General features: G+C 33.9%; 2 protein-coding genes and 3 pseudogenes across 3 annotated transcripts; 4 read left to right on the plus strand and 1 right to left on the minus strand.

The window, feature by feature from the left end:
* Window positions 1-1,917: 1,917 nt before the first annotated feature.
* LOC107371856 (galactose mutarotase-like) lies at window positions 1,918-4,322 on the plus strand. The gene is made up of 3 exons (XM_015940016.3): window positions 1,918-2,040; window positions 2,653-2,892; window positions 2,994-4,322. The coding sequence occupies exons 2-3, from the start codon at window positions 2,690-2,692 to the stop codon at window positions 3,859-3,861; spliced, it is 1,071 nt and encodes a 356-aa protein (XP_015795502.2). The 5' UTR covers window positions 1,918-2,040; window positions 2,653-2,689; the 3' UTR covers window positions 3,862-4,322.
* A 73-nt stretch (window positions 4,323-4,395) lies between these two features.
* Window positions 4,396-6,393, minus strand: LOC112539952 (uncharacterized). The gene is given in 3 exon segments (XM_025162793.2): window positions 4,396-4,726; window positions 4,729-4,907; window positions 5,168-6,393. Coding segments are annotated over 3 exon segments (483 nt in total). The 5' UTR covers window positions 5,239-6,393; the 3' UTR covers window positions 4,396-4,493.
* An 8,608-nt stretch (window positions 6,394-15,001) lies between these two features.
* On the plus strand, window positions 15,002-15,662 carry LOC149094108 (charged multivesicular body protein 2a pseudogene; annotated as a pseudogene).
* A 3,412-nt stretch (window positions 15,663-19,074) lies between these two features.
* Window positions 19,075-21,811, plus strand: LOC107370771 (protein bicaudal C homolog 1-B-like; annotated as a pseudogene). Its single transcript, XR_016198638.1, has one exon. The product of XR_016198638.1 is annotated as a protein bicaudal C homolog 1-B-like (transcript).
* Window positions 21,812-24,214: 2,403 nt separating this feature from the next.
* On the plus strand, window positions 24,215-25,607 carry LOC112539984 (RNA polymerase-associated protein LEO1-like; annotated as a pseudogene).

Here is a 25,607-nt window from a genome sequence, read left to right on the forward strand (position 1 = left end):
TCCAGCTTCAAATATCTATTTTTGTTTCCAGCTATCAATTCCTATGAATCCAATATTGCAAAAAACTGAGCAAAAAATTTATATCCGCTTCAAATTTCTGACTAAAGATTAATTTTTTAGCATGAATCAACTGTAAATATTGAAAGCCTTTCAGACAATCAATACTACCCCTAATCATTGATTAGTAATCGGATTGAACAACGCTAGAAATATGAAAACAATGCGTTGGTATTTATCGCATATTTTTCAGCAAATTATGTAAACAAGTTATTTATTTTTATTTAAACTTCCATAACAATCATTACCAGATGAGCGACAGTAAACAGTACTGGTGGCATAAATACTAGACATGAAGATTTTCATGAGTTCTGTAGGTGATATTTTGACGAATTGACAATTTGAACATGAATTTGTCAGGTGTTTGGCGATAATGAAAACAAGAACTAAGTATTAGTAAAAGCATTTAAAATTGGTTTCAATCGGAAAATCATTGAGTAAATTTAAGATGGTCTCATTGATCATGGCGTGAGGAATTGGTTAAAATATGTGCTTAGTTTCAAAAGCTATCTGGTAAAATACTAACGAAAGATGCATGAAAGGCTTATGGAATCCAAGACATCTTTATATCAGGAAAATTTGGATAAATTCTTTCATTTTGCATGAGAAGTGTCGATATATGTTGTAATTTGAGCTGAAATCTTCTTAAAACAGACCATTTAGTTAATTGGTGATTTCATTCTCATTTCAACTTGATTATCTGCACCTAAAAGAAATGAATAGGTGACGTAGAATTATTTGGAAGCTGAAAGATAAATCATCAGATAAAACTCGCCTTTATCAGAATATGAACAAAACCTCTTAAGGTGAACGAAAAATGCATTGCCAGAATCTGACAAGTGGAAGATTGAGAATCGATAAAACCTTCAAAATTATCACATATTGAGCTAAGCATGAGATCACAAGATTCATTATTAGCAAATGAAACACAATGTAAGTGAAAGACTGTTAAAATCACAAACCTTATAACAATTCATGTTAGATTGACAAAGGTAAGTGTTACCGATGATGCATTTTCCCGTATGAATGAAGACATTTTGAAACAATTAAGTCGCTAGAAATAGTTCACCTTTTAGTAATTTTTCACCAACAGCTACGAATTTATGACACAAAATATGCAAAAGCTTCTGGATTCGATCTCTTCTCCTGGATTGCCAACTGCACCTCACTTTACATAATATTAGTGCTTTGAATCTTGAAAGAAATTGAATAACAAAGTTATCGGTTCGTCAAAGATTCAATAATTTAAGTCTCGAAATGAATTCAAGCAACAAAAGTTGAATGAATCTGCTGAGATTGACTTTGATCGAAGTGAAACAAAATTAGTTTAAAAAATTGAAAACCATTTGATTGCAAGAAATTTTTGTTAAATTTTAAAATCTGAAAATATTGAGATATTTCTAGATCAATTAGAGTTTCAGCTTAAAGGCGTTAAATTTTTTGATGGAAAATTCAATGTTATTAATAGTTTTGGGTGAAAGATACATCGAGATATGATCACGAATGGTTATTAATTGAATTTCATTGTTTGGTTTGTAACAATAAGTTATCACTCAAAAATTATGCCTTGAAACTTTTTAATGAATTCCTACCCGCAATTCATGTGATAGTCAACATGTAAATTGCGGACTCACCTAATTAACTAGATGAATAATTCCTAATCAACCTAATTCAAGAAAAAGCAGGAAAAATATGATTCTCAAAGTCAGGATAGACTAGATAAGAGCGGATAATAATTAGTTAACAGTTGAATTATTGATATGCAAATTGTAAAATCAAAGTTAGACTTTCTGGATAAAAGATGGCAATACAGCTCGTATTTTGTATGTTAAGCAAAGAGTAACTCCTCTTTGATGTTAAGGTTAATGTTGCCCTCTGTTGTTAGCTTTTTTTACATTCAATGTAGAAAATTGAATCAACTTTCGATTCAAATTCAATTGCTGATCAACTAATTAAAGATTGATTTCAATTGTTCCAAAACAGGTAATTTTCTGTTTGTATTGAATTTATATTTTAATTTTCAACAATCTTCAACATTTTTGTTTTCTTGACACGTTATCTGTTTCTTGATCTATGATTGTTTCTTTCTAATAGTTTTCCACCAACTGTTTCTTTTTGTTTATCGCTTGTTCTTCGTCGTCTAATTGTTATCTTCTTGAAATAGGCTTGAAATTTTGTCATGCAGCAAATTTATTTCAACCGGATACGTAAGCCTTCGCCAGTAAAGGATAAGATGGAAAATTCGGACCTATCAAGTAAATCATCGACACCTTGCTCATCAACATCTACTCTTAAAGTATTACGGCAATCTTTTAATTGCTTCTCAGCTAGCTCGTCTCAAGATGAAGACAGATAAACAAGAAAATTATCATCTGTTTGGCTGCTGGTTTTGTTGATACTTTTCTTCTGCTTTTGTGTTTTATTCAGTGCCTCTGCTTGATTGTGTTGTCAATTTTGATACTCAACCCGTTTTAGCTGCATTTCTTCATCTCAACGGTGACTGCTTGTTTCATCTGTTTAATCCATTTGTCTTTTTTTCCACACTGAATCAGTATTAATCTCAATTATAAGCTAATAATCTTTATCATTTAATAGCTTAACCGATTATTTCAACTGCTTGTACTAGTTAAAGATGTACGACACTTACACCATTTCCAACAAACGAGGATCACTTAAAACATCCTTAATCAGTGTTGGAGCTTCGATTAAAAATCTATATGTAGTTGATAAAAACGGCGAGGAACGAGATATTGTCCTTGGCTTACCCCAACCAAGCGATTACATTGACAAGAATGTACCATACTTTGGGTGTGTAGTCGGCCGAGTTGCTGGCAGGTAAGCTAAATTGAATCCATCTTTCTAATGATATTAGCTGTTTGTTTGTTTCTGAATTATTTTACTAATTTATGCGCCTAATTTTGTCATTATTCCAATAGAATCAGAGATGCGTCTTTTAAAATTGATGGCAAGAGCTACTCGCTGGAGGCTAACAACGGTCCTAATTGCTTGCATGGAGGAAAAGTTTCTTTTAGCCACCGGCCTTGGACTGTAGAAAATCAAACCGCAAGCTCAATTAAATTTTCGATTCTTTCCCCAAACGGTGATTGTGGTTTCCCAGGGACTCTAAAAGTATCTATTGAATATGCGGTAAATGACTCTGAGGAGCTGTCATTAAATTATGAGGCTCAATTGATCAATGATGACGAAGAAAAGGATATTGCAGCAACAATCGTTAATCTAACAAATCACACTTATTTCAATTTGAGTGGATTCAAAGACCTTAATGATTTAACAGTTGTCAACCATATTGTACAAACTGATTGTAACCGAGTCTTGGAAAAAGATGACTCATTGACAGCAAATGGAAAAATCATAAATGTTGAAGATAATCCTGCTCTCAATTTTACCAAAGCCAAAAAGATTGGTGATTTCATTGAACAAATTGGTGGTTATGATGATTGTTATCTGGTTCCAGGTTATAAAGAGGACGATCCAAAGAGTGAATCACAATGTATTCCTGCCATCAGTGTTTCATGTCCAAGTTCAGGAATAAAAATGACAATGTCTACTACTGAGCCAGCCTTCCAATTTTACACAGGAAATTTTCTTAATCCTTCAATCCCAACCAAAAGCTATCCACACCAGAGTGACATTCAATATGATAAACATTATGGTTTCTGTTTGGAGGCCCAACGTCCACCAAACGCTATAAACATTCCTGGATGGGAGAAATACGTTATTTTGCGTCGAAATCAAACTTATAAACAAACAACTGTTTATGCATTTAAAAACGATGCTAACTAATGTTGGTAATCCGATAAAATGGATATGATGATTAATCAAAGCTATATTTGGATGATTGGTTTCTACTTTTATATTTCTCAAGCCTGTTGATTCTCAACGAGAAATAATTTTTCTACTCAAATGGATTGTTCAAAAATTATCTCCATCTAAATGAAAACAACAAAACTTGCTTATCATAAATTATCATAACAATGGCTTTTAATGAAATATTTATTTCTTCAACCTTTCAATGCATTTTATGATTTGTTATGATATCCTGGACCTTGCTATAAACAGTTTTATTGAAGTTTCTGTGAATTTCAATCAAAAGAGAAAGATGGAAATGATAATGATAATGATAAGGAAAATATAAATGTAATCACTTGTTTTTATATTTTGTGTAGGTTTATAATTTTCGGTGGCTTTGAATTTATTTTATCATTTCCTTTCAATAAATGATGTACTCTAGCTTTCATTTTTGATTGATTTTTGTTACATTGACTGAAAACCATTATTATTATCAATTATTATTAAAATTCAAGGCTAACACCAAAGTCGAAGAGATATTCATGTGAATAGTGAATAGTGAAAAGATTATTAAAGATTCAATTTAATTGAACATGCTCTTATTTAATTCAAACAGTTTTCAGTTATTACTTTCGATTATTTTTAATGAAATTTTCTATTTTTCGGACAACATTCTCTTTGTTTCTCGGTGACTTCATAGAAGCAGATATTTTGGCAATTTTCTCAGCATATGATGGGTTCGATAATGTTTCTTCAATAGTGTTTAAAACTTTAACTTCTTCAATTTCATAAAGATTGATTCGAGAACCAATTCCACAATCAACAGCTCGTTGAGCATTATCAGGTTGATCCATGAAAAAGGAACCACAATCAAAGGTTTTCCAGCATAAATTGTCTCCAAAAATGTATTGTTCCCACCATGAGTAATGGCCAAATCAACAAATGCAGTTGATGTGTCCGAATCTATTGAATAAACGAATGGATAGCTGCCAATTTGCGAATTGAAGAAGAAACTGACCTGCTTGAAGAGCAAATAAATGCTAAAAACGCGGAAAGTAAAGTCGAGAACGAGCGATTAGAAGCGGAAATCAATAATCGAGAGCAAAATATCAAGCAGATAGAAATGGAAATTGAAAAGATGAAACAAGAAGCAAGTGCTATTGAAGAAGATGAAAAGGCAAAGATGGTTAAATTGATTTACTCAAATATGGAGAAAACGACTTCATTTATTAATATGGGTAAGAAAATTGATGAAATGAAGACCAAACTAGGAGAGCTGCCTTTGATAGAAAAAACTTACCATGAATTGAAAGAAAGATTGGAAACATCTGAAGAAAAGCTTGTTTTATTGGAAAACGAAATCGAAAGCATCAAGTTCTCATGCAAGACAAAGCAAGCTCATATCGAAGAGTTGAAGAAAAGAAGCGATAAAATGGAAAAGGAACAATCAGCTCAGATTCAGGAAATTAGAAATAATAATGGTGAGTTGGAAGTTCATCTCCGTGATCTGCAGATAAACAAGACGAATCAGAAAGGCTGGAAAGAAATAAAAAGACAAAAGAAGAGACACTGCGGCGTCTAGAGACTATTGAGAAAGAATACAAAACTGCCAAAGATTCAGCTCGCCAAAAGAAAGCAGAACACAAGAAAAACATGCGAGAAAAGAGAAAAGAGAATCTCGATAAAGAACTTTTCATGCTCTCATTCAAAATGAATATACCTTGTTGAATCTTTTCCCCATTGTAACCACCAACAAATGTTAAAAAACAAAAATTGAAGGATATTATTCATTATTATTCATTAGACATTATAATTGAATATTGTATCTCAAAAAAGATTGTAGCCAAAGTTCACACTAAATCATCCAACCACTTTAAATAAATAAAATTGACACTTTAGATTAAAAAAGTAACGAGTAAATTAATTTATTAATTATATAACCCATGAATTAAATTATAATGAACAGTTAACACGCAAAATTAATACAAGTTAAAAAGTAAGTGTTTCACCGGGTTTAAATTATCGTTTTTCTATTATCATCGTAACTGTTGCTTTTGTTCCAATATTTAATCAACCATTTCATGATCAACTCGATAAAAGTTGTGATACAATGTAATTTGATAGTTTAGATCAATGATATCGACTAAATGTTGCCACTTTGTATTTTCTTCTTCTTATTGTTCTTCCTCCTCTTACTCTTTATCTTCATCATTTTCTCCTTCACCTTCTCCTTATTATTATTAACATCTTGTTTCATAGAGTCCACTGCGGCCAATATAACGAACCCATTTAAAAACATCATGATCGGAATAGTTGAGTTTTGATTCAAATAATTTGAAAATCTAACTTCAAGCCCAGAAGGAGCAAATGGTACTTCAAAGTTCATAGTTATTGGTAGTCGATTCCATTTTTTCTTTGTATCTGTCAATAAAAGTTCAATTTCAGCACTTAATTGTGTCTCCTTCATACCAGCCATTTTCTTGATTTTCCACTCAGGCATACCAGATAAGAATGCTTTTATTACAACTTTACTTGAGAAGTTATTTGTGATTGTTCTTCTTTTGTCTGAGATTTTAAACCTTGTTGAGTAATAAATATATCTTCAATATTCCTGTATCAGTATTTTGTGGATAACCAAAATCAAGAATCTCATCCAATAACTCATATATGAGAACGAAATCGTTTTAACGTTCTCTTCAGTTATTTTACCAAAATAACTTTGCATTACTTCACACATTTTCAGTAAAAATTCAAATACCATTGAAGCATTTAAATTTTGTTTAGTAACTGCCACTAACCATAAATTACTTCGTTTAATATGGAAAAAGACGTTCTTGCAATATTTGTTACCGGTGACCGTACTTGCTGGCGAGCATGAATAACATTAACACGGAAAGCATCAACTGCATTACGACCAATGTCATCTCGATACATTTGGCTAATAAGCACTCCTCCTTTGTTGTTAACTTTCAAATTTCTGAAAGATATCGACACTTTTTTCGAATGCTTCATCTTAAACTGACCCAAGAAATACCTCTGATATTACCAATTACGCAATCTTCAAGTTTTTTTGACCAAATTAGTGCCATGACAGACCCTAGATTCCGCTATGTAGTTCAATACTTCGGCGAAAAACGCGAATATCTTCCAATAACAATTGTAGTATGGCACTATGGTGGCGTGGCAACAAACACTATGTAGTTCAATAGTTCAAAACGCTAATACCTTCCAATAACAATTGCCATCGTGAAGATTATCCATTGTTGGCATCATACTCCCGAACCCGCCTTTCCCTGAAGGATCAATAGAGAGAATTAAAATTTTGGAAAAGCTCAATGACAAAGTTGAATGAAATTCATAAATAAATCATTTACTCATCATCGATTCGGTGTTTAGATAACCGTAACCGCATAACCGCGTTAGATGTGGAGCTTGCACGTCGATATAAAGTAGATATCCAACTGGAATGCCGGTGTATGCTGATAACTACTGATAGAAATATAAATTAGAAATTACTCATTTCATTGTCTTTTCTATTGACTTACCTGATGCCTCAATTGTTTTTTGTAATCAAAAATTCCATAAATGTCTCTAAAAACCAGTTTTCAAGATTCTTTGCTGTATTTTGTATTTATGTTTCTATGAATGTAACTAAGGTGACTCTCCCGACCTTAACTCTGGACCATTATGCTGTCCTCAAGAATTCTAAAGAATTGGTTAAAGTTTGTAAATTGTAAAATCTTGAACTGGAATTGATGGAACAGGCTGAAGCATAGCCGCTTTCTCTTTCCTGCAATTAAATCATTTGCGATACCGAATCTCTTCAAAAAAGTACTCGTACCCATTAATGTAAATTTTCACAATAAAATTTCTGATTTAATGCCAAACTCTCGGACTGGTGGAATGACTCGTGGAATTGGTGGATAATCAGCACGTCCTTTTCACACTTTGAGTGAATCTGCTGTTCCAATATCATCAGAATCCATTTTTCAAATCAGATCCGACCAGAAATGAGGGAGCATTTACTGATAAAAATAGCCAAATAGTCAAATGTTTTTGAAATTTTCATCTTTTAATGCCAAAAGTTGATATAAGTCAGTTTATTTGATTGATAATGAACTGCAAAAGCATTCTTAATCAACTTCGATAACGCAAGTAATAATCACGTAACCGAAAATAACTTAGTATATCTTCATTAACCTCGGTAACGCAAATAGTAATCAGGGAATGGATAACCATATGGTCCATGAGATTCGTAAGATCGAAGGCAGTCTAGGCGAGTAAGGTGTTCAATATTCAGATTTAATTTAATTCTTGTTAAAGTTTCCTGTGTTTGTCCTTCAACTCTTGCATCCAGAAGTGTCTGCAAGTGCTCGGATTTAATGAGCTTTGAAAATTTCTGCGTGAAGAAACGACTACCCAAAGAGTGACAATAATAGAAGTTGCAACCATTTTCATTGACCAGATCACGATGAGTCAGTATATAGGCACAGATAATACTAGGATCAGTAGGATCGTATTTTTGGTCGATGAATATGCTCGTATTGAAAAGATAACAAGCGCCATCCTGAATATACTCCATTGCATCCTCTTTTTTATCCGGAAGCGTGTATCCCAATCCTTCTCTAAAGAATTAATTAGAGAGTATTTAAATTTTGCAAAAGCTCAAAAAAGTTGAATAAAATTCATAAATAAATCGTTTACTCATCACCGAATTCAGGGTTGCCCAAGTCGACAGATGTTTCTACATTAATACGGGGTGTACAGAAAGTTCGTGTGAGGGGAAAAAATAATTTCCCTTGCGCATTGAACACATTTTCTATTGTTATTATTGACATTACTGATTACATTTTACCCCACCCCTCACACGAACTTTCTGTACACCGTGTAGATAACATACGCTTGATATTTGACTGGTATGCCTGTGAATGCTGATAACTATAAATGCAAGCAAAATGTTAATAAGAAATTATTCATTTCATTGTCTTTTCTTCTGACTTACCTGATGCATTACTTGTTTCCTGTAATCAAAACTTTCATTTGACCAATCAATTGTAATATCATGATAATCCTCATCCGAGTGTCTCACTTTTATTGTAACTAAACATAAAGAATCATTTATCTTAAAACTGAATTGAAAAACAAACGAAACTTACTTTTATCAGAATTATTGTTTTCATTCATTTTAAGATAAAAATTTTACGTCTTTGGTATAATTTATAAATAACTAGATCTACTGCAAAAACAGTGACGTCTGAGCGTGTGTATACTGTGATCAATGTAGGAATGATTGTAATAAAAATTAAAGAATTGAAATAAACTAAAACAGAAAGTTCACGAACTGATATCGACAATTCATGAGTAACTACAGTTTGCCCCAGAGTTTTTTCACTTCTTTGTTACCCTGCCATTAGGTGAAATAAAATAGGAAATTAACGGGACCAATAAAGACTCACTTTTTTCCACCACTTTTAGCCCCAACATTTTCAAACAATTATTTATAAGATCTACAACGCATTTCCACCAAATTATTGACCACTTTTTCACCATCTAACACATTCACTATTAATCGCCATCATATCCCAAAAGTGATCAAAATTCGGTAAGATTTGGGATGGATAATCTTATAAAAAATTGTTTGAAGATGTGGTGGATGAAAGTGGTGGACAATTTGTTGAGAAAAGTATCTTTAAAAGTGATGATGTTTGATTTGATTGATTTTGTGGATGTGTTTGATTGAGCGGTGGACAATACGATTTACAATACAGTGAAAAACGGTAAAAAAGTGCTGAAAAAGCCGTTCCCGTTCAATTTAATCAATTGGTGCGCAAAAATGTGCTGCCATCTATCGGCATTAAAATTTATGAAAATTCGGGAGTGGGCCAATGTTAACCAAAAACCATACAGGTATGCCTTGGCAGGCTAAAAGCCTATTCTCAAGATCTTGAGAAAATCTTAATTATAAAAATTGAGTTATCGCGGCACGCAGATTTCTGATTTCATCTTATAGTCTTCGCTTCGCTCAGACAATTAATTCATTAGATGAATATTGAGATCCTCATCTAAGCACAAAAAATGGTGGACCAAAAGTAGATCACTTGTTGCCTTTGAAGAGACTCTTTGCTCTTTGTTCATTAATGTTGCTCAAAACCAGGGTTTGGTCCTAATCTGCAAAACAAACAACGCTTAAGGTCCAAGTTGAAAGCCTTTTCTTGAACTAATTACACCAACTTTGGTGACAAAAATGGGTAAGACAATTGTTTTAACTCATAGAATCAATTGAATTATTACAATTGATATTACAATACAAATCTATATCTATACCATATATAAAGTCAAAACATGAAATTTTTGCGTAAAGATTGTGGCCAAACTAAACGGATTCTAAAGAAAATTTTTTTACAGCCTGAAAGCCATGATTAAACTACATCCACGAAAAATAGTAGGAACTTTATCGGAATTCAGGTACCTGAGAAATTAGCGTTTAAACAGGGTAGGGGAAAAAATGCAGAATCCGTATCTTTTACCATTGACTTCGGGGGAAAAATTTTTTGGTTGTTCAGGTTGATTGTTGGTTTATTGTTAAATAAGAAGGATATGTAAAACCATTTTTTGAGCAAAGAGTTAGGTAAAAAATATGTCGCCTCAACTGTTGAACCAGATTTTATTTTATTTTTTCTCATTGACAATGGTTTTTCATCAATAATTTCAGTCTTTAAATGTGGATTGGATTTTTTGTATTCAGTGAAAAGAAATTTACGATCAGTCATGATCGTGGCTCAGCTTGTTATTATTAATACAATCTTTTAAGGATCAGGCATCACCCTGGTACAGAAATTCAAATTCATGTTGATTAATATTGTAAGGTTGGAAATTGGTGAGGATAAATGATGAGAAGGTAAAGAGAAAGAGAGATAGTGGAACATAATGACACACTGTCAGACCTTATGGAAAAATTAAAATAAGAAAAATAACTTTGTTTCACAACTCAATTTTTATTGTTTCACTTCGATGAACTTTTTAAGATACAAAATGTTTACTTTTCACTTATGATGAGTCCAAATCGTACTGTTAGAGACTGACTTCTTTTCTCTCTTCTTTTCTTTTTATATCCATTGGCCTGACCTCTTTTTGGCCTGACCTGGTCTACGTGACCTTTCATTTCTCTATTTTCTTCTCACATAAATTGTATTTACTTCATACATTGGTCTGACATGTTTATGACATTCTTTTCTTATTTTTACTTGAAATTGCATCTTATTTTTATTCTTGGTAAACTTTTAATCCCGATTTCTGGGAACTATTTTATGATCAAACTTTATTTTATATTTAAATTTAGAGGTACCAATTCTTGGAAATAGTAAAATTTCTCAATCCTTACAATATTTTCGGTTATGAAAATGGATGCCAACACTAGCTTCAACATGATCGGGATCAGTATATTGATCTATTGAAATTGTTTGATAACGTTTATAAAAGCATGATGCTTTAGCATCAAACAATTTATATAATTTTGAATTGAATTCTTTAAATTAAGAGAAGCATATTGTCTCAAAGTTGGTGTAATTAGTTCAAGAAAAGGCTTTCAACTTGGACCCTAAACATTGTTTGTTTTGCAGATTAAGACTATACCTGTAAAAGGGTTTGACTCTCTGTTTGTTTAGAAGCTTAAATGTGGCGAGTTTACAGGGCACCAAAAGGTTGACACAAAGGTTAGCAAATTTAACATTTTCTTATCAGTGATAATCATTCAAAGTGTTATACATTTTACTTTCGCCTGGTGTTTAATGATTCAAAATCTTACCGTTTATAATCTGTTCAAACTTTTTCCTACAGTAAAGTACCAGACAATGACAGTAACTTGAAATAGCTTATTCGTACTATTTGCCGGGCAGTGTATTGAAAAAATACAGATTTTTTAAACCCCTCCTTAATTAGGGACCATTGACAAATTTACTGTCACTATCTGGTACTGTCATTATCTGGTACTTTACTGTATCTACTTTAACTCGTTCTTCAAATGAACTACTGGTTGATTCAGATTTAACGTTACTAGCTTCATCGATGGTGTTACTATTTGAATCAATTGATGCTGAATCCATGGAAAAATTTTTAAGGTGAGTCAACACAGACAAGACACGTTTAAGATTATTTATTTGCTCCACGACACGCTTACGGAAACCAATGTATCGGGTTTGTTAAGTGCTGATGGAATTGTGTTGAGAACTGACTTGAGAGTCGATTGTGTTTTAAAAAACTAAAAATTTCTTTTTATAATTGACTTTGCTTCCTTAATGGGTCCCAATTAGTTCTCAATTTGTATGAAGATGATCAAAAATAAAGGGATAAACAGAGATTCTTTGGTGATCAATGGTGGTGATTTAAAGATGGTGTGACAAGCAGTTACAAATTATAACAAAAAAAACAATACAAGGAAAATGAAAAAAAACAACAATCAAAGATAAATATTTAAGGTGTGCATTGAGGAGAAAGGGTAAATTAACAAAAATGATGAAGGTTGGCTGGTGTCGGAATAATTAAGAAAATAAGAGACAAAAATTACTATTGCACAAATGTGATAAAAGGAGTGGTGCCAAAAAATCTGACTTTCGAGTTAAGAGTTGGAACTTTGTAAGTTTGTAGGCCCAAAAAAACTGAGTCCATTAGTGGCATCAAAAATTTTCTCCGATTGACAGTTTTTGAGAAAATCGAGGTCAAAGTACAAACTTCGATCGCCTTTTTTTCAACTATGGGACAAGATTTTTTCATGAAACTTATTTTTCTGCGGTAACTTTTGATGGCTAAACAGAAAATGTAATCATTTTGTAAAATAAAATTCTCTGTTTCTGTGATCACAGATCACTTCGATTTTCGGTTAAACCTCCGCCATTCTGTGACCATAATAGCTAGAGATCTGAAACTCATTATTTGTCGATAAAAGTTGTCGGTACATATCATCGATTGAAAACTTTTTTCAATTTATCAACAGTTCTCTTGATTTTGGCCATTGGCCTGAAAACTTTGAACCTCGATATCTCGCGATTGGTAGTACTCACAGTCACCATTTTTTATCTAATTAAGAGCTTTTAACATGGACTATAACATTAGATTACTTATTATTTAAAAAATTGACCGGATTTTCATTTATAAATGAAAAGCTTTCTAACGCGTTCTAAGATTTGTGATTGAATAATGGCACCGCTCCTTAGGCATAATAATAAGGAGGATGTCAAAAGTTTTCAGATTACTTTTTAAATAATTTTTTCTTGTGTATTTTTTATGCTGATTCTGAAATTGTAAATCATTTTTCAATCTGAGTTACCGTTCTTGAGATATTTACGAAAAAAAAAGAAAATTGAGGATACAGAAACGATAAAGATGGGTTAGAAAAAGTCAGAAATTCACAATTATTATATTTCTTCTTGGTATAGTCATAAGTGATGCTAGCATCATATTTGATATTACTATTGTTGACAAAATCTATGAAACAATTCAAACAAAGTGAAAACTCCCTAATTGTTATTAGGACATATTATTGTCAATGATCCAGGAGGGTGCACCGAATGAAACTTTTATGGTATACATTATAGCCGATGCTGATTACACTATTAATATTAGCATTAGCAACATAGTGGAGCTACAAAACACTATGTTACCTCCATGGATGAACTGACGGATATTGCTGAATCAGAAGTATCCTATGTTACTGTGGCCAAGAATTGGAAGTTTCTTGTGTCGGTACATTGAACACTCAATAAACGGGAGAGCGTTCAGAATAAATAAAGCCCATTATGTACCTAGTTTGGAAAGCAATTATTTGTCTGTTGCAAAAATTACAGACAATGGTAATATTGTTATATTTGAGAAAAGGCAAGCCAAGGTGATTGGTGCAGAAGGTCAAACATTGATGATATGTAAAAAAAACCTTAATGACCTTTACCTTAATGAATATTTGATCAGTCAACCTCTAATGGGAAATTGGCGACAATTACTACTTCATCAGAGCTTTATCAATTACATCGGAGGCTTAAACATCTTAACCTAGAAGCAATTAAACTTATGAGAAGTAAATCGATGGTTAATGGATTGAATGAAGGCGTATCCGGGACATTTCAACGTGTTACTTGTTTGAAATGCAAATCAACGACTTCACCTTTTACACGGTGATCCATTAAAGCTGAGGTTTTCTTGATCTTGTCCATTCAGATGTATGTGGGCCAATAAGAACGCCATCATTGGGTGGTACATACTTTAATCTGGCTATTATGAACAAACCATCATGCGAAGATTCCGCCCAGGGGAATAAAGCATATTTAAGTGCGCGAACCACTCCTGGGTAAAATGGAAAAAATGCGATCTGTGATTCGTGAGAGTATCCTCTCTTTGCCATGTGCAACTAATGCAGAGTCCCACCTACTGAAACCCACCAGCGTTGCGTTTACGATAGCATTGATTGTCGTTTGATTTTGCAAAAAATTTTGCGGAACAAAAGCATCAGCGTTATGAGTAGGCAAAATATTGATGGAAGCAACCTGTTGATAAATGAAAATGACAAAAAAACATTATTTACAGTGAAAATCGACAAAAAACACTTACCTTAACAATTAAACATGCTAATTTTGCAAGTAAACAGTATTTTAAACATTCACCATGGTCTGGATTTTTGAAAAAAGTGGTTGTTGATTGTTGACTGTCAGCCATGATTCCAAGGACACTGAAAAATATAGATTTAACTAATTTGAGTCAACAAGTGGCATAATTCACATTCATCAACACTATTTAAAGCCGGCGAGTATCAATTTGCTCAAGTATCTTTGGTTTCACAAGGGATCGGCACGAACTGTCGCTCGAGTTTTTTATGAAATATATATTTTTGGATAGCCCATCAGGGGTACACCAAAAGTGAAAAATAATAGGTGCCCGTTTTTTGATTAACAAAAGTTATTGGCATTTTCATGGCGAGTCTAGGCATTTCTCTATGCTCAAGTTTTTTGAAAAAAACAAAATTTAAAAATATTTTACGAATTTTCGCACCATGAACATTAGATGAAAAAAACTTATGTTTGTGGCCAGTAATTGCCTTAATTGCCTTAATTGCCCTCTTGGACTCGCTGATTGATCGAAATAATTGCCTTGTTGCGAGCTGCGTATCAGAAGGTTTAGCAAGAAATTCATCCTGATGAAAGCAAATATTCAAGCAGTTGCCCGTAAAATTCAAACTCTCAGAATTCAAAATTCAATGGCTGTAGCCATGAAAGGAGTCACCAAAGCCCTGATGTCTATGAATAGGTAAATGAATTTGCCTCAAATTCAAAAGATAATGGCTGAATTTGAAAAGCAAACAGAAATAATGGACATGAAAGAAGAAATTATGAATGAGGTTATGGACGACGCCTTGTAAGAAGACGATTACGAGGAGGAGAGTAATACTATTGTTGCTCAGGTGTTAGATGAACTTGGTATCCAGGTAAATGAAAAATTAAGTGAAATCCCAACTTTCGGTGGCTCATTACCTGTTGGAACATCTCAATCGAGTGAAAAACCAACAGCGGCTGCTGCCTCTGCGGATGATGCTGATGCTGATCTGATTGCTAGACTCGAAAATTTGAGAAGACAATAAATAGGTGTGACTGAAAAGCTCTGTAATTTTTCATAATGGATTTTGTTTTCAAAAAATTACTTTTTGCTGATAAATTTTTTATCAAGATTTATTCTTTAGCCTTATCCCGGTCAATGACAGCTTGATCGAATTTTATCATGAAAGTTGTCCCTTTGTGCCAATGAATTGTCACTTTAGCTTTCTGTAAAAATAGAGAATGATGTCAATCTTGAGATGAAATAAACATTTATACATACAAATCCAGTTTCATTGAGAGCAGCTTCTATGATTCCTCCTATGAACGATGCACAATTTAAACTTCCTTCATCCCTATAAACGAAAAAGATGAAATTATTGAAATGGGCATTGTAATTATTCGCAATTAATTAGAAAAATAAAAAATTGAAATCGAGAGTTACCTGTTGTAAGAGATATATTTGTTAACAATCGGGTCACTTTCAATTATAAGGTATGACTGGTAAAGTTTTGGACAAAATTTATTATCACAATTTGAACGTGATTAAGGGTTACAATTCTTATAATTTTGATCATATATGACGGACAAAGGTCCATTTATTGCAGCTACACTGACTCTGGACTTTTCATGTCGGAAAAGTCCGGAAAAGTAAAAAATAATCAGAATCGAACTCCTTAATTTTTTTAGAAATTCTTTTCCTCAATTGTGGAAAATCTGTAGCTTCCCATCCATCCTCATATACCTTCGCTTTCAAATGTGACCAGAACCTTTCGATAGATCTTAATTGCGGTATATTTGGCGGATTTTCGTCTTTTTTGACTATTTTTATACCAAATTTCGATATGGTTGCCATGGTAACCGCAGCATAGTGACTAGATGCACCATCAGGCCAGAAGATATATCTATTGTTTCCATGATATTTTTAATAAATGGAACTAATCTCTCTTTTATACACCTTTTGCTATAAATTTCAGCGTTGATGGCACAATTAGCTGGGACAAAAAATGGTTTAGAGCACCCTTTTTTGGATATCGCTATCCAAACACACATTCGCTTTTCGAACTTAGATCTTTGTTTAAGGGTTATTTTAGGGTCGAGAATTGAAGGGTCAGACGATAAAAAATGCTTATTAAGTTTACCGACAAGAGGAAAATAAGATTCATCGTCTTCTATTATGTCCTTTTTTCCTGTTATTGGGATCAAATTTTCCGATAAAACTTTGAGTCGCTCTGTTTGTCACTCTAACTGACCAGGGGTAGATTTGGGGGCATCTCGCTTTTTCCAAGTCTTGATTCCGAATTTCCTTAGAAGCTCTTGACAATACGCTAATGAGATACCAAATTTGACCGCTAATTTTCTTTGGGACTGAGTCCAACCTTCGGCACATTCAGAAAATTGACTTAATTTAGCAATGGTCATTTTTTCCGCTTTACGGCCACATTTATGGTAATTATTTAGAGGAATATTATTCCTAACTCTCTGACCAACTGAATAGACAGAAGATCTGGATATTCCAAACTTTTTAAGCTCTTCGAAACACTGATTCAAATTAAGGTCACTATGCTCTTGCACGAAAGAAAAAATTAGATTTTGACGTTGCTGCCTATTTAGGTCCATAACTCTACAATCAAGAATTAAAAATGCCTGATTTTTTGTCTAAATGTTGTCAAAGGTTACATCTTAATTTCAACGGTTGAATGGCGCCTGTATGTCTAGTCTAAGTGTCTCATTTCATTATCAAAAAATTTGTCCAAAACTTTACCAGTTATACCTTATAATCTAATGATGGGAAAGACAGTGTAATTAATATCGCAAATCATAGTGGACACTCTAACTTACAGGTGATCGGATCGTCATTAGAATGCTCCAATTTATCCGCATCTTTTGCAAAAAGCGTTTGCCACAAAGTCTTGAATATTAATATATTTATTAATTTCGTTTCTCTTTTGTAATTCTTCTCCCGAATAAATATCAAATCAACCAATCTCTGACCAACATGGTACCCCATTTCAGATATTAAGGTGTCCCATGAATCCTGATACTTGATTATTTTTCAATAGGCTGAAGAATTGTAGACGTAATCTGGAATTTTTTGGCTTTTTTGAAGCACAATTAACTAAGCTTTCATATTTTCAATTAATTTTGCCTTTAAGAATTTTAAATAAGCAAAAAGCCAACAATTACTCCAAAATGGCAAAATCGCAAAAGTGGCCTGTTTTTATCCGTCTAATTTATTAGTTTATGGCTTTTAGACCATTTAGAATGTCAGAATAAATTGTCCTTGTCTCGATCGATCTGAATCCTGAGTTAATTTCGATTCTAAGCACTAATACTGAAGAAAAAGAAATTCAAAGTTTTGACAACCCTTATTTTCTTGAAATTTTTTGCAAACCTCCATGTTAATTAGCCCTATTCAGATTTCCCTCAGATGGAATTTTCTCAGTTTTTCGCAATTAATCTCGTTTGAAATTCTATAAATCTAAGTTAAATCAAAAGCCAGATTGTTAATTGTTCGAAAAATCGAAAAAAATCGAAAAATCATTCTATATTAGTTTGCTGAGCTTGAGATGATCAAGTATCAAGATTCGTGGGACACCTTAATAATCTAAAAGATATAAAATAAATGCATTTTGATTAGATGATTCAGGCTGACACGATATCAAATACTTACTTTTTCTGAAAATTCGGGGACAGTGTACACTAACCTGTGAATTAACAATTAAGAGGATTATCAGACAGGCAATGATAATAAAGTGTTTTTACTTACCTGGTACTTAACCTTAGGCAATGGCCGATTAAGAGGACTGACCTTTTGCTTTCCAGTGAAACTCGGGAATAAATCCATGGTTTTTTTAAGATTAGCCGATTAACCGTGTTGTAAACAATATATGCTTCCGTGTTGTATTCTTTATGTATCCCTTTCTGACTTGACTTTGTCAGGCAAAACTGTAAAATGTTTCATTTTGTTGTGTTTAATAAATTAGTTGAAGTCTTTTTTTTCTAACCCCCTCTTTATTCGTCTTATTTTTTAATTGTTGGCTGCTTGCTAACCACATTTGCATTTCGCATTTTATATTTGTTTTTATTTTGATTATGTGATTTGTGTTAAATATGGTTCTGTGTCCACAATCATTTACTATGGTTCATGAACGCTTAGGTAATATTTGGTCTACTGTTCTGATCCCTTTAAACCAGAACGATCATGTTCCTCAATGTTTCTTCGTGTTCTATCATTTTTACAGTTAAACTAATACATTTTATTGTATTTTTCGTAAATACAATCATGTTTTGTTTAATTTTAATATTCCTTTATTTTATGTATTTTTTTAGACACCGAAGTCAGTCGATACTTGCATCGACTGACTGACTAATGAATTTATGGCGACTGAGTGACTAAAAGTCGACTTAGTCGACTTTGATTATTTACCGACTGACTCGACTAACTCGACTGACTTTCACTCTTTTCAGTCTTTCTTTTAAAAATTTTTTAAAAATTAAACGAATTTATGATATCGCTCAGCCTCTCAAATCATTGTCACAGACAAAATTAGCTGTTTTTTTGGTCAAATGTTATTGAGTCGACTTAGTCGATAGTCGATGAACGTATCGACTTCGACTGACTGACTGACTACATCGACTAACTTCGGTGTCTATATTTTTTTGCTTTACAGGCGAGAACAAAGAACTTGGAACTGTAGAAGAGTTCTTCAATGAAATCATGGCTGAAACACATACCATTATCACATGGCCAATGAAATTGAAGCCAGGAACTAAATCTAAGAAGGATCCACATATCCGTATTACTGGTGCACAAGAAGATATATTGTCTGCCAAGGATAAAATTCTTGATCACTTGGAAAGTCGCAAAAATCGTGTTACCCTTAAAATGGATGTTGCTTATACCGACCATTCTCACATTATTGGTAAAGGTGGTCGATCCATTCAAAAAGTAATGAATGAAACTGGTTGCCATATTCATTTTCCTGACTCATATCGGACCAACACCATTGACAAAAGTAATCAGGTTAGCATTGCTGGTACTGCACTGGGTGCAGAGCAAGCTAGATGTCGAATCTGGGAACTCTTACCGCTGAGCGTACATTTTGAGCTTCCCATCGTTGGTTACAATAAAATGGAAATGTTTGACCACACTTCACCAGCCATTCAAACAATTCAACAAACCTACTCTATCAACATTCGAATCATTGGAAAAAGCAATGGTTTTAAAAATTTTGGTTCTTCTTGTGCCAGTATGCATCCATTTCAGTTCGAGGTACCCGTGCTTAATTGCTAGCATGAAACAAGGTATTGCGGTTTTGATTGAATATCTTTTTGGCCATCCTATGACCAACAACTCTCCAACATTACTTTTCACCTTGGTGATTGACATCGCTTCTCAACATCACTCTTTTGTTTGGGTCGAGGGAATGTCAACATTCGGTCTATCATGCAATCTACGGGTGTTGTTGTTCATTTCCCTGATCCAGTAGCTGTTGAAAATACAACGATGACAACTCTTCATGGTTCCTTAACAGTTAGAAAATCAACTGTTATGATTAAAGGACCCTGCTTTGATTCTGTTGTCCTTGCCTGGCAAGAACTTTTGGGCTATCTTCAACTAGTTCTTATTTTTGACTTGAAAGAAGGCCAACAGACGGATGCAGCTTTGATAACCCAATTGATGAAGGATTACGAAGTTACCATACTAATTAAACAGAAACCTAAACAAAATTCTGGTAGATGCATGACTGTTCGGGGAGCAGAACGTGATTCACGTATGCTTTTTAAGTTAGAAGGCAAATATTGGAATTAGATGAGAGTGAAGTTCCTAATTGTTGTGATAAACATACCATTATGATGATGGCCAAACTTTTTTCTTCATTTTTACCTCATTGCACCCTTAACCCAACAAGTATGATGACAACGAAGGGTGGATTTGGATCGGCTCTTGATCCCTCTGGTTGTTTACCTAATAATGGTGGACTTGGTGGACAAGTTAATGGGCTTCTTAACTGGCCATCTAATGATTACTCAAGTGTTGGCAATTTTCCAAGTTTTGCCGCTGCCGCTTCAACTAATGTTCCTTCACAGTTAGGACCTAATGGATTTTTACAAGCCATGCTAGCTACTCAATTGACCAATTTTACTGCTGCAGCAGCAGCCAATCAACAACAGCAAATCTCTGCTCAACCAAATACTCCATCTTTCAACATTGATACATGTATGTTGAAAAATAGTTCGGATAATAGAAATGGAAATGGCTGTATACAGTCTGCTCATAACTTGATGTCCACCTCAACAACACCTACCATGAACCGTTCTTGTCTTACGAGTTCCAGCATGAATTCACCTAATAGTGGAAGTGAAACTTCAGCTCCATCACTCCTTGATCTTTCCCCTCCACCTAACAGGAGTCTTCCTGCCATTTTTGGTAACTTTTCAGTCTCTGATACTTCAAACAGCTTTTCCATGGCCAGAGCCTAGAAAATTGGATTACAACGAGCGTAAATATTTGGCTGCTAATGCAGCTCGTGAAGCCAAACCAAAAGCAAGTGAACCTCGAACTCTGACCCCATCTTGGGCAGGTTTGGTTTTTCTAAATCAATGCCTCACGAGCTCCTTAAAAGTCGACTTGATAGTTGCCGTGCGACAGAAAAATTGACACCAGTCGAAGAGCCTCCCAATGAGCTTAACAATCGGAACATCAGTCTTCTCACTAATAGCTCTTTAACCAATGATATGTCTCTTCAATCGTCATTCTGGGAATCGACGAAATACCCAACTTCAAACGGATTAAAAACTTTACGTAAACAACAAAGTTTTGACTTTTCAACTTGCACTGGAAGCCTCTCTCTTGGTTCTTCAATGCCCTCCAGTTCTTCACTATTCAGTAACAGTTCTAACAGTAGTAGCAACCTATTTGATCCCATCTCCTCCTCCTCACGAAGTAAATCGGGCAGCATAAGCTCAGGCTACGGTAGTCCAGCGAGTAATAGTCTCGATTTAGCTGAGGTCTTAACCCGTTTGGGCCTTGCAAAGTATATTGATTATTTTCAACGTGGTGGTATCGATTTTAACACTTTCTTAAATTTTAACGACGCCGACCTCGAAGAACTTGGTATACCTTACTTTGGACGCCGGAAGCTATCAAGTGCTATACTTGATTGTAAACGAGCCCTTAGGGAACAAGGATCACTTTCACCGTTTAACCATTTTGAAGCTGCTCCGGGCGCAGAGAGAAGCCGAAAAGTGAAGAACATTGTTTAGAAATTGAATTATTCTCGTTTTCACCTTGAATTTTTTATGCGTTAACCTTAACCCCTTAACTTTGTTTTCAACATGATTGAATAAATGATTTTAATAATAAACTTTATTATTTAATGGTTAAAAAAGTTGAACAATTTTGTAAACAATTCGCTGATGATATACCTGAAGAAAAAAGAAAGGCATTATACATACATTAATACAATCGCATTGAATTAATTTATAGTTGTCTTACAGGTATCTATACCATATATAAAGTCAAAACATGAAAATTTTGTGTAAAGATTGTGGCCAAACTAAAAGGATTCTAAAGAAAATTTTTTCTCAACCTGAAAGCCATGATTAAACTACATCCACGAAAAATAGTCTGCACTTCATCGGAATTCAGGTACCTGAGAAATTAGCGTTTAAACAGGGTAGGGGAAAAAATGCAGAATCCGTATCTTTTATCATTGACTTTGGGGGAAAAATGTTTTGGTTATCCAGGTTGATGATTTATTGTTAAATTAGAAGGATATGTAAAACCATTTTTCGAGTAAAGAGTTAGGTAAAAAATATGTTGCTTCAACTGTTGAACCAAATTTTATTTTGTTTTTTCTCATTGACTATGGTTTTGCATCAATAATTTGAGTTTTTAAATGTGGATTGGATTTTTTGTATTCAGTGAAAAGAAATTTACGATCAGTTATGATCGGGGCTCAGCTTGTTTTAGTTAAAAATAGAGTGCTCAAATCTCATCACTTCTGAGTCTCCTGTGTTTCTCATCATTAATGTATTTCTTTTACTTCATTTTTGACTATTAGTTTCATCTTAACATCACTTCATTTTATCGAAATAAATCAGTCTTTGTGACCGGAGCAACTGGCTTTCTTGGAAAGTTTTTGGTTGAAAAATCGTCTGATCGTGTGAGGTAAAACATATATACATTACTTCAGGATAATAGTATTACAAGATCATCTGAAGCAAAATTTAAATCTCTCTTCAACAATCGAGGTGCTGCATCTGGTCAAGGAGGGGAACAGGTAAAGATGTGAATAAGACTAAAAAGAGCGAAACCGACCTTTACCTACCCCAGCCAGAAGCCGTGAACGAAGGAAAGGCCAGAATCCCGATGCTGCCTCTAAATTACCTATGGTAACACCTCATACTAGATGCCGTCTAAATTGCTCAAATTGGAATGTAACCATGATTGGCTTTTAATGGAAGAAGATTTTCAAAAATTCAAAAGTACAAACTAAAATTGACAATGAAGACGTGAACTATGAAAGAAATAAAGTCGATGATTGTCGGGGTAAGTTTTATCTTCAATATTATACATTAATATACTTTGAAATATTAATTAGTTATTAATAGTTTTCCTGGCCATAAGTCTTAATTGTTTCTCATGGTAGGAAGAAGTGGAGCTTATGACTCGAAAACTATAATTATACCTGATTTTATCACATTTTTGCAATAGTAATTTTTGTCTCTTAATTATTCCGACACCAGTCACCTTCATCATCGAGCTAATATACTATCTATTAATGTACATTAATGCATTAGCTATTACACTAGGTCAGCCGTGAAGCGGCGTAGTCTGAGCGAGCGTGCAGAGGAATAAGGAGACTGAATTCTGAGGGTTTGAAAAATTTGATTAGTCCGCATGCTAAATGGCAATATAACATAGAAAATTTCGATTGATGGAATACCTTTATTATCACTGTTTTTAATGTAAGCAATGGTTTAAAGTTGTAACAAAAAAGTTTTGAAAATTTCCGAAAAATAGGTTTTACTTGTTCTACCATAAACTTGATCAGCTAAACCGATTTTAATTTCAAGTTTTCATAGTAAAATTAAGAGCTTTATAAGAAAAAGACTTGAACAAAAATGTAGAATGAAGTGTTACAGACTTCCAGAAAAAACGACTTTTATGTAGTTTTTTCGGAAACGGATGTTTCAAAACCGGAAATTTAGTATCGATGGTGAAGAAGACCATGTGTTGTTCACACAGTGCCAGTACGCAAGTCGTCAACGCGAATCTACGCACTCCTTGATGATTTTCGTAAAAAACCCTTTTTAGCCTATAAAACCTGCTGGGCATTTTTTTTTACGAAAAAAATCCTTTCAGAAATTCTTCAGATTTGTGTGATGAGCTATCGTAAGTTTGAATGTAGTGATTTGAACGGTTGCTGTGATAATGTTTAAAAAAGGTGAAATTTTGGTAGAGTAGGGAGGGAAATTATAAGTCTTTGCTTCGCTCAGACTAATTAATTATTTAAAAAATGTGTTTAGTGTTAAATTAGAATTCTATTAACATATGAAAATGTTAAGGCGCATTTTATTTCTCCTATTTGTTCATTAAACTCGGGTCTGGGGCTAGCTTTGGGGAACAAAGTACATCTTCTGGTTTTGCTCACCGTTAAATCATAAGTTACTGTTTTCAAAATCAATTTCAAATTCTCAAGTATTTCTTATAATTCTGTGATTATTATGGCTCCAAGCAAAAGGGACTAACAACTTGTAAGATGAATTCGATTCTGAAAGTCAATCAAATGATTCTTCAAGATCTTCTAGTAAAAGTGAAGCAGAATAGCCAATTCAAATGACAGAGGAGACAATCGTGAAGAAAATTATGAAGATAAGGAAGATAGCGATGATGACGAAAAAATGGAAGAATCAAAAGTTGAAGTAAAGAAGAAAGTGATTCAGATGAGGAAAGAGAAGCTGATGAAGTCATGGCTGATCTGGATGAGGATGATGATAGAGAAGAAGAAAGTGAAAACGACGAAGACAAGGATGATGACAAAGAAGAAAAAGATGAAGAGATGGAAGAAGAGAAAGCTGCCGAAAAAGATGACGAAAGTGACTCTGATGACGACAGGGAAGTCACTCACGCAGTTGATGCAGATGATGTGCTTGCAGATCTTAATCTTGATGATGAAGATGAAGGCAGAGAAGCTGCTGGTGGAGAGGAAAGGAAAGAAGAGTAGCCAGAAGAGATACCCATCACACGTATTGAAGTAGAAATTCCAAAGATTCCAACTGACCTCGGAAATGATATTCATTCTGTTGAATTACCCAATTTTTTAAGTGTTGATACTCATCCATATGATCCATCTTGGTATGAAGATGAAATCGATGAAGACGAAATTCTCGATGAAGAAGGAAGACATCGATTAAAATTGCAAGTTGAATCAACAATAAGATGGAGAACCGTAGTTGATGAGAATGGAGTGTCTCTAAAAGAACGTAATGCCAGAATAGTAATGGTCAGATGGTAGCATGTCTCTACACCTTGGATCTGAAATTTTTGATATTCATAAACAAAGCTTAATGGCTGGTGGTAATAATCATCTTTTCATTCGTCAAGGGACTGGTCTACAAGGGCAAGCCGTTTTCAAAACAAAACTTACTTTCTGACCTCATTCAACTGATAGTTTTACACATCGTAAGATGACCCTTTCATTGGCCGAAAGAAGTCATAAAACTCAAAAGATTCGTGATTTACCTAACGTTGGTAAAGATCCTGAAGCCCACATGTTAGAAATGATCAAGAAGGAAGAAAACAAGTTAAAGGCATCTATTAGACGAGAAAACAAAATGAGAAGAGTGCGTGAAAAGGCTCATTTCCGTGGTCCAACAGCATCTGATTTAGAACCTGATGCATACGATGATGATGATGATGATGATGATGATGATGGCGGTGTATCTTTATCAGCAATTAAAAAACGTTACAAGAAAGGAGGTGCTGGTTATAAGATCTATACAGATAGTGACTATGATAGTGACCTGGATAAGAAAAATCATCTAGTGAACGAAAACGAACTGCGAAGGTTGTCGAAAGGGGTGATGAAGATGACGATAAATAGCCTGTCTGGCAATGACCCTTTAAAAAATAAACCTGAGTGTTTACAATTCAAC

This window comes from Tetranychus urticae, chromosome 2 (assembly GCF_039701765.1).
Source record: "Tetranychus urticae isolate SD_2017Ah chromosome 2, NJAU_TeUrti_SD_1.0, whole genome shotgun sequence".
In the NCBI taxonomy this organism is placed as follows: domain Eukaryota; kingdom Metazoa; phylum Arthropoda; class Arachnida; order Trombidiformes; family Tetranychidae; genus Tetranychus; species Tetranychus urticae.

Excerpts from the sequence above, each read along its gene's own strand:
- LOC107371856 (XM_015940016.3), top strand. The coding sequence starts at position 2,690 with ATGTACGACACTTACACCATTTCCAACAAACGAGGATCACTTAAAACA. Across the intron at positions 2,893-2,993 it reads GTCGGCCGAGTTGCTGGCAG|AATCAGAGATGCGTCTTTTA; the intron begins GTAAGCTAAATT and ends TTATTCCAATAG.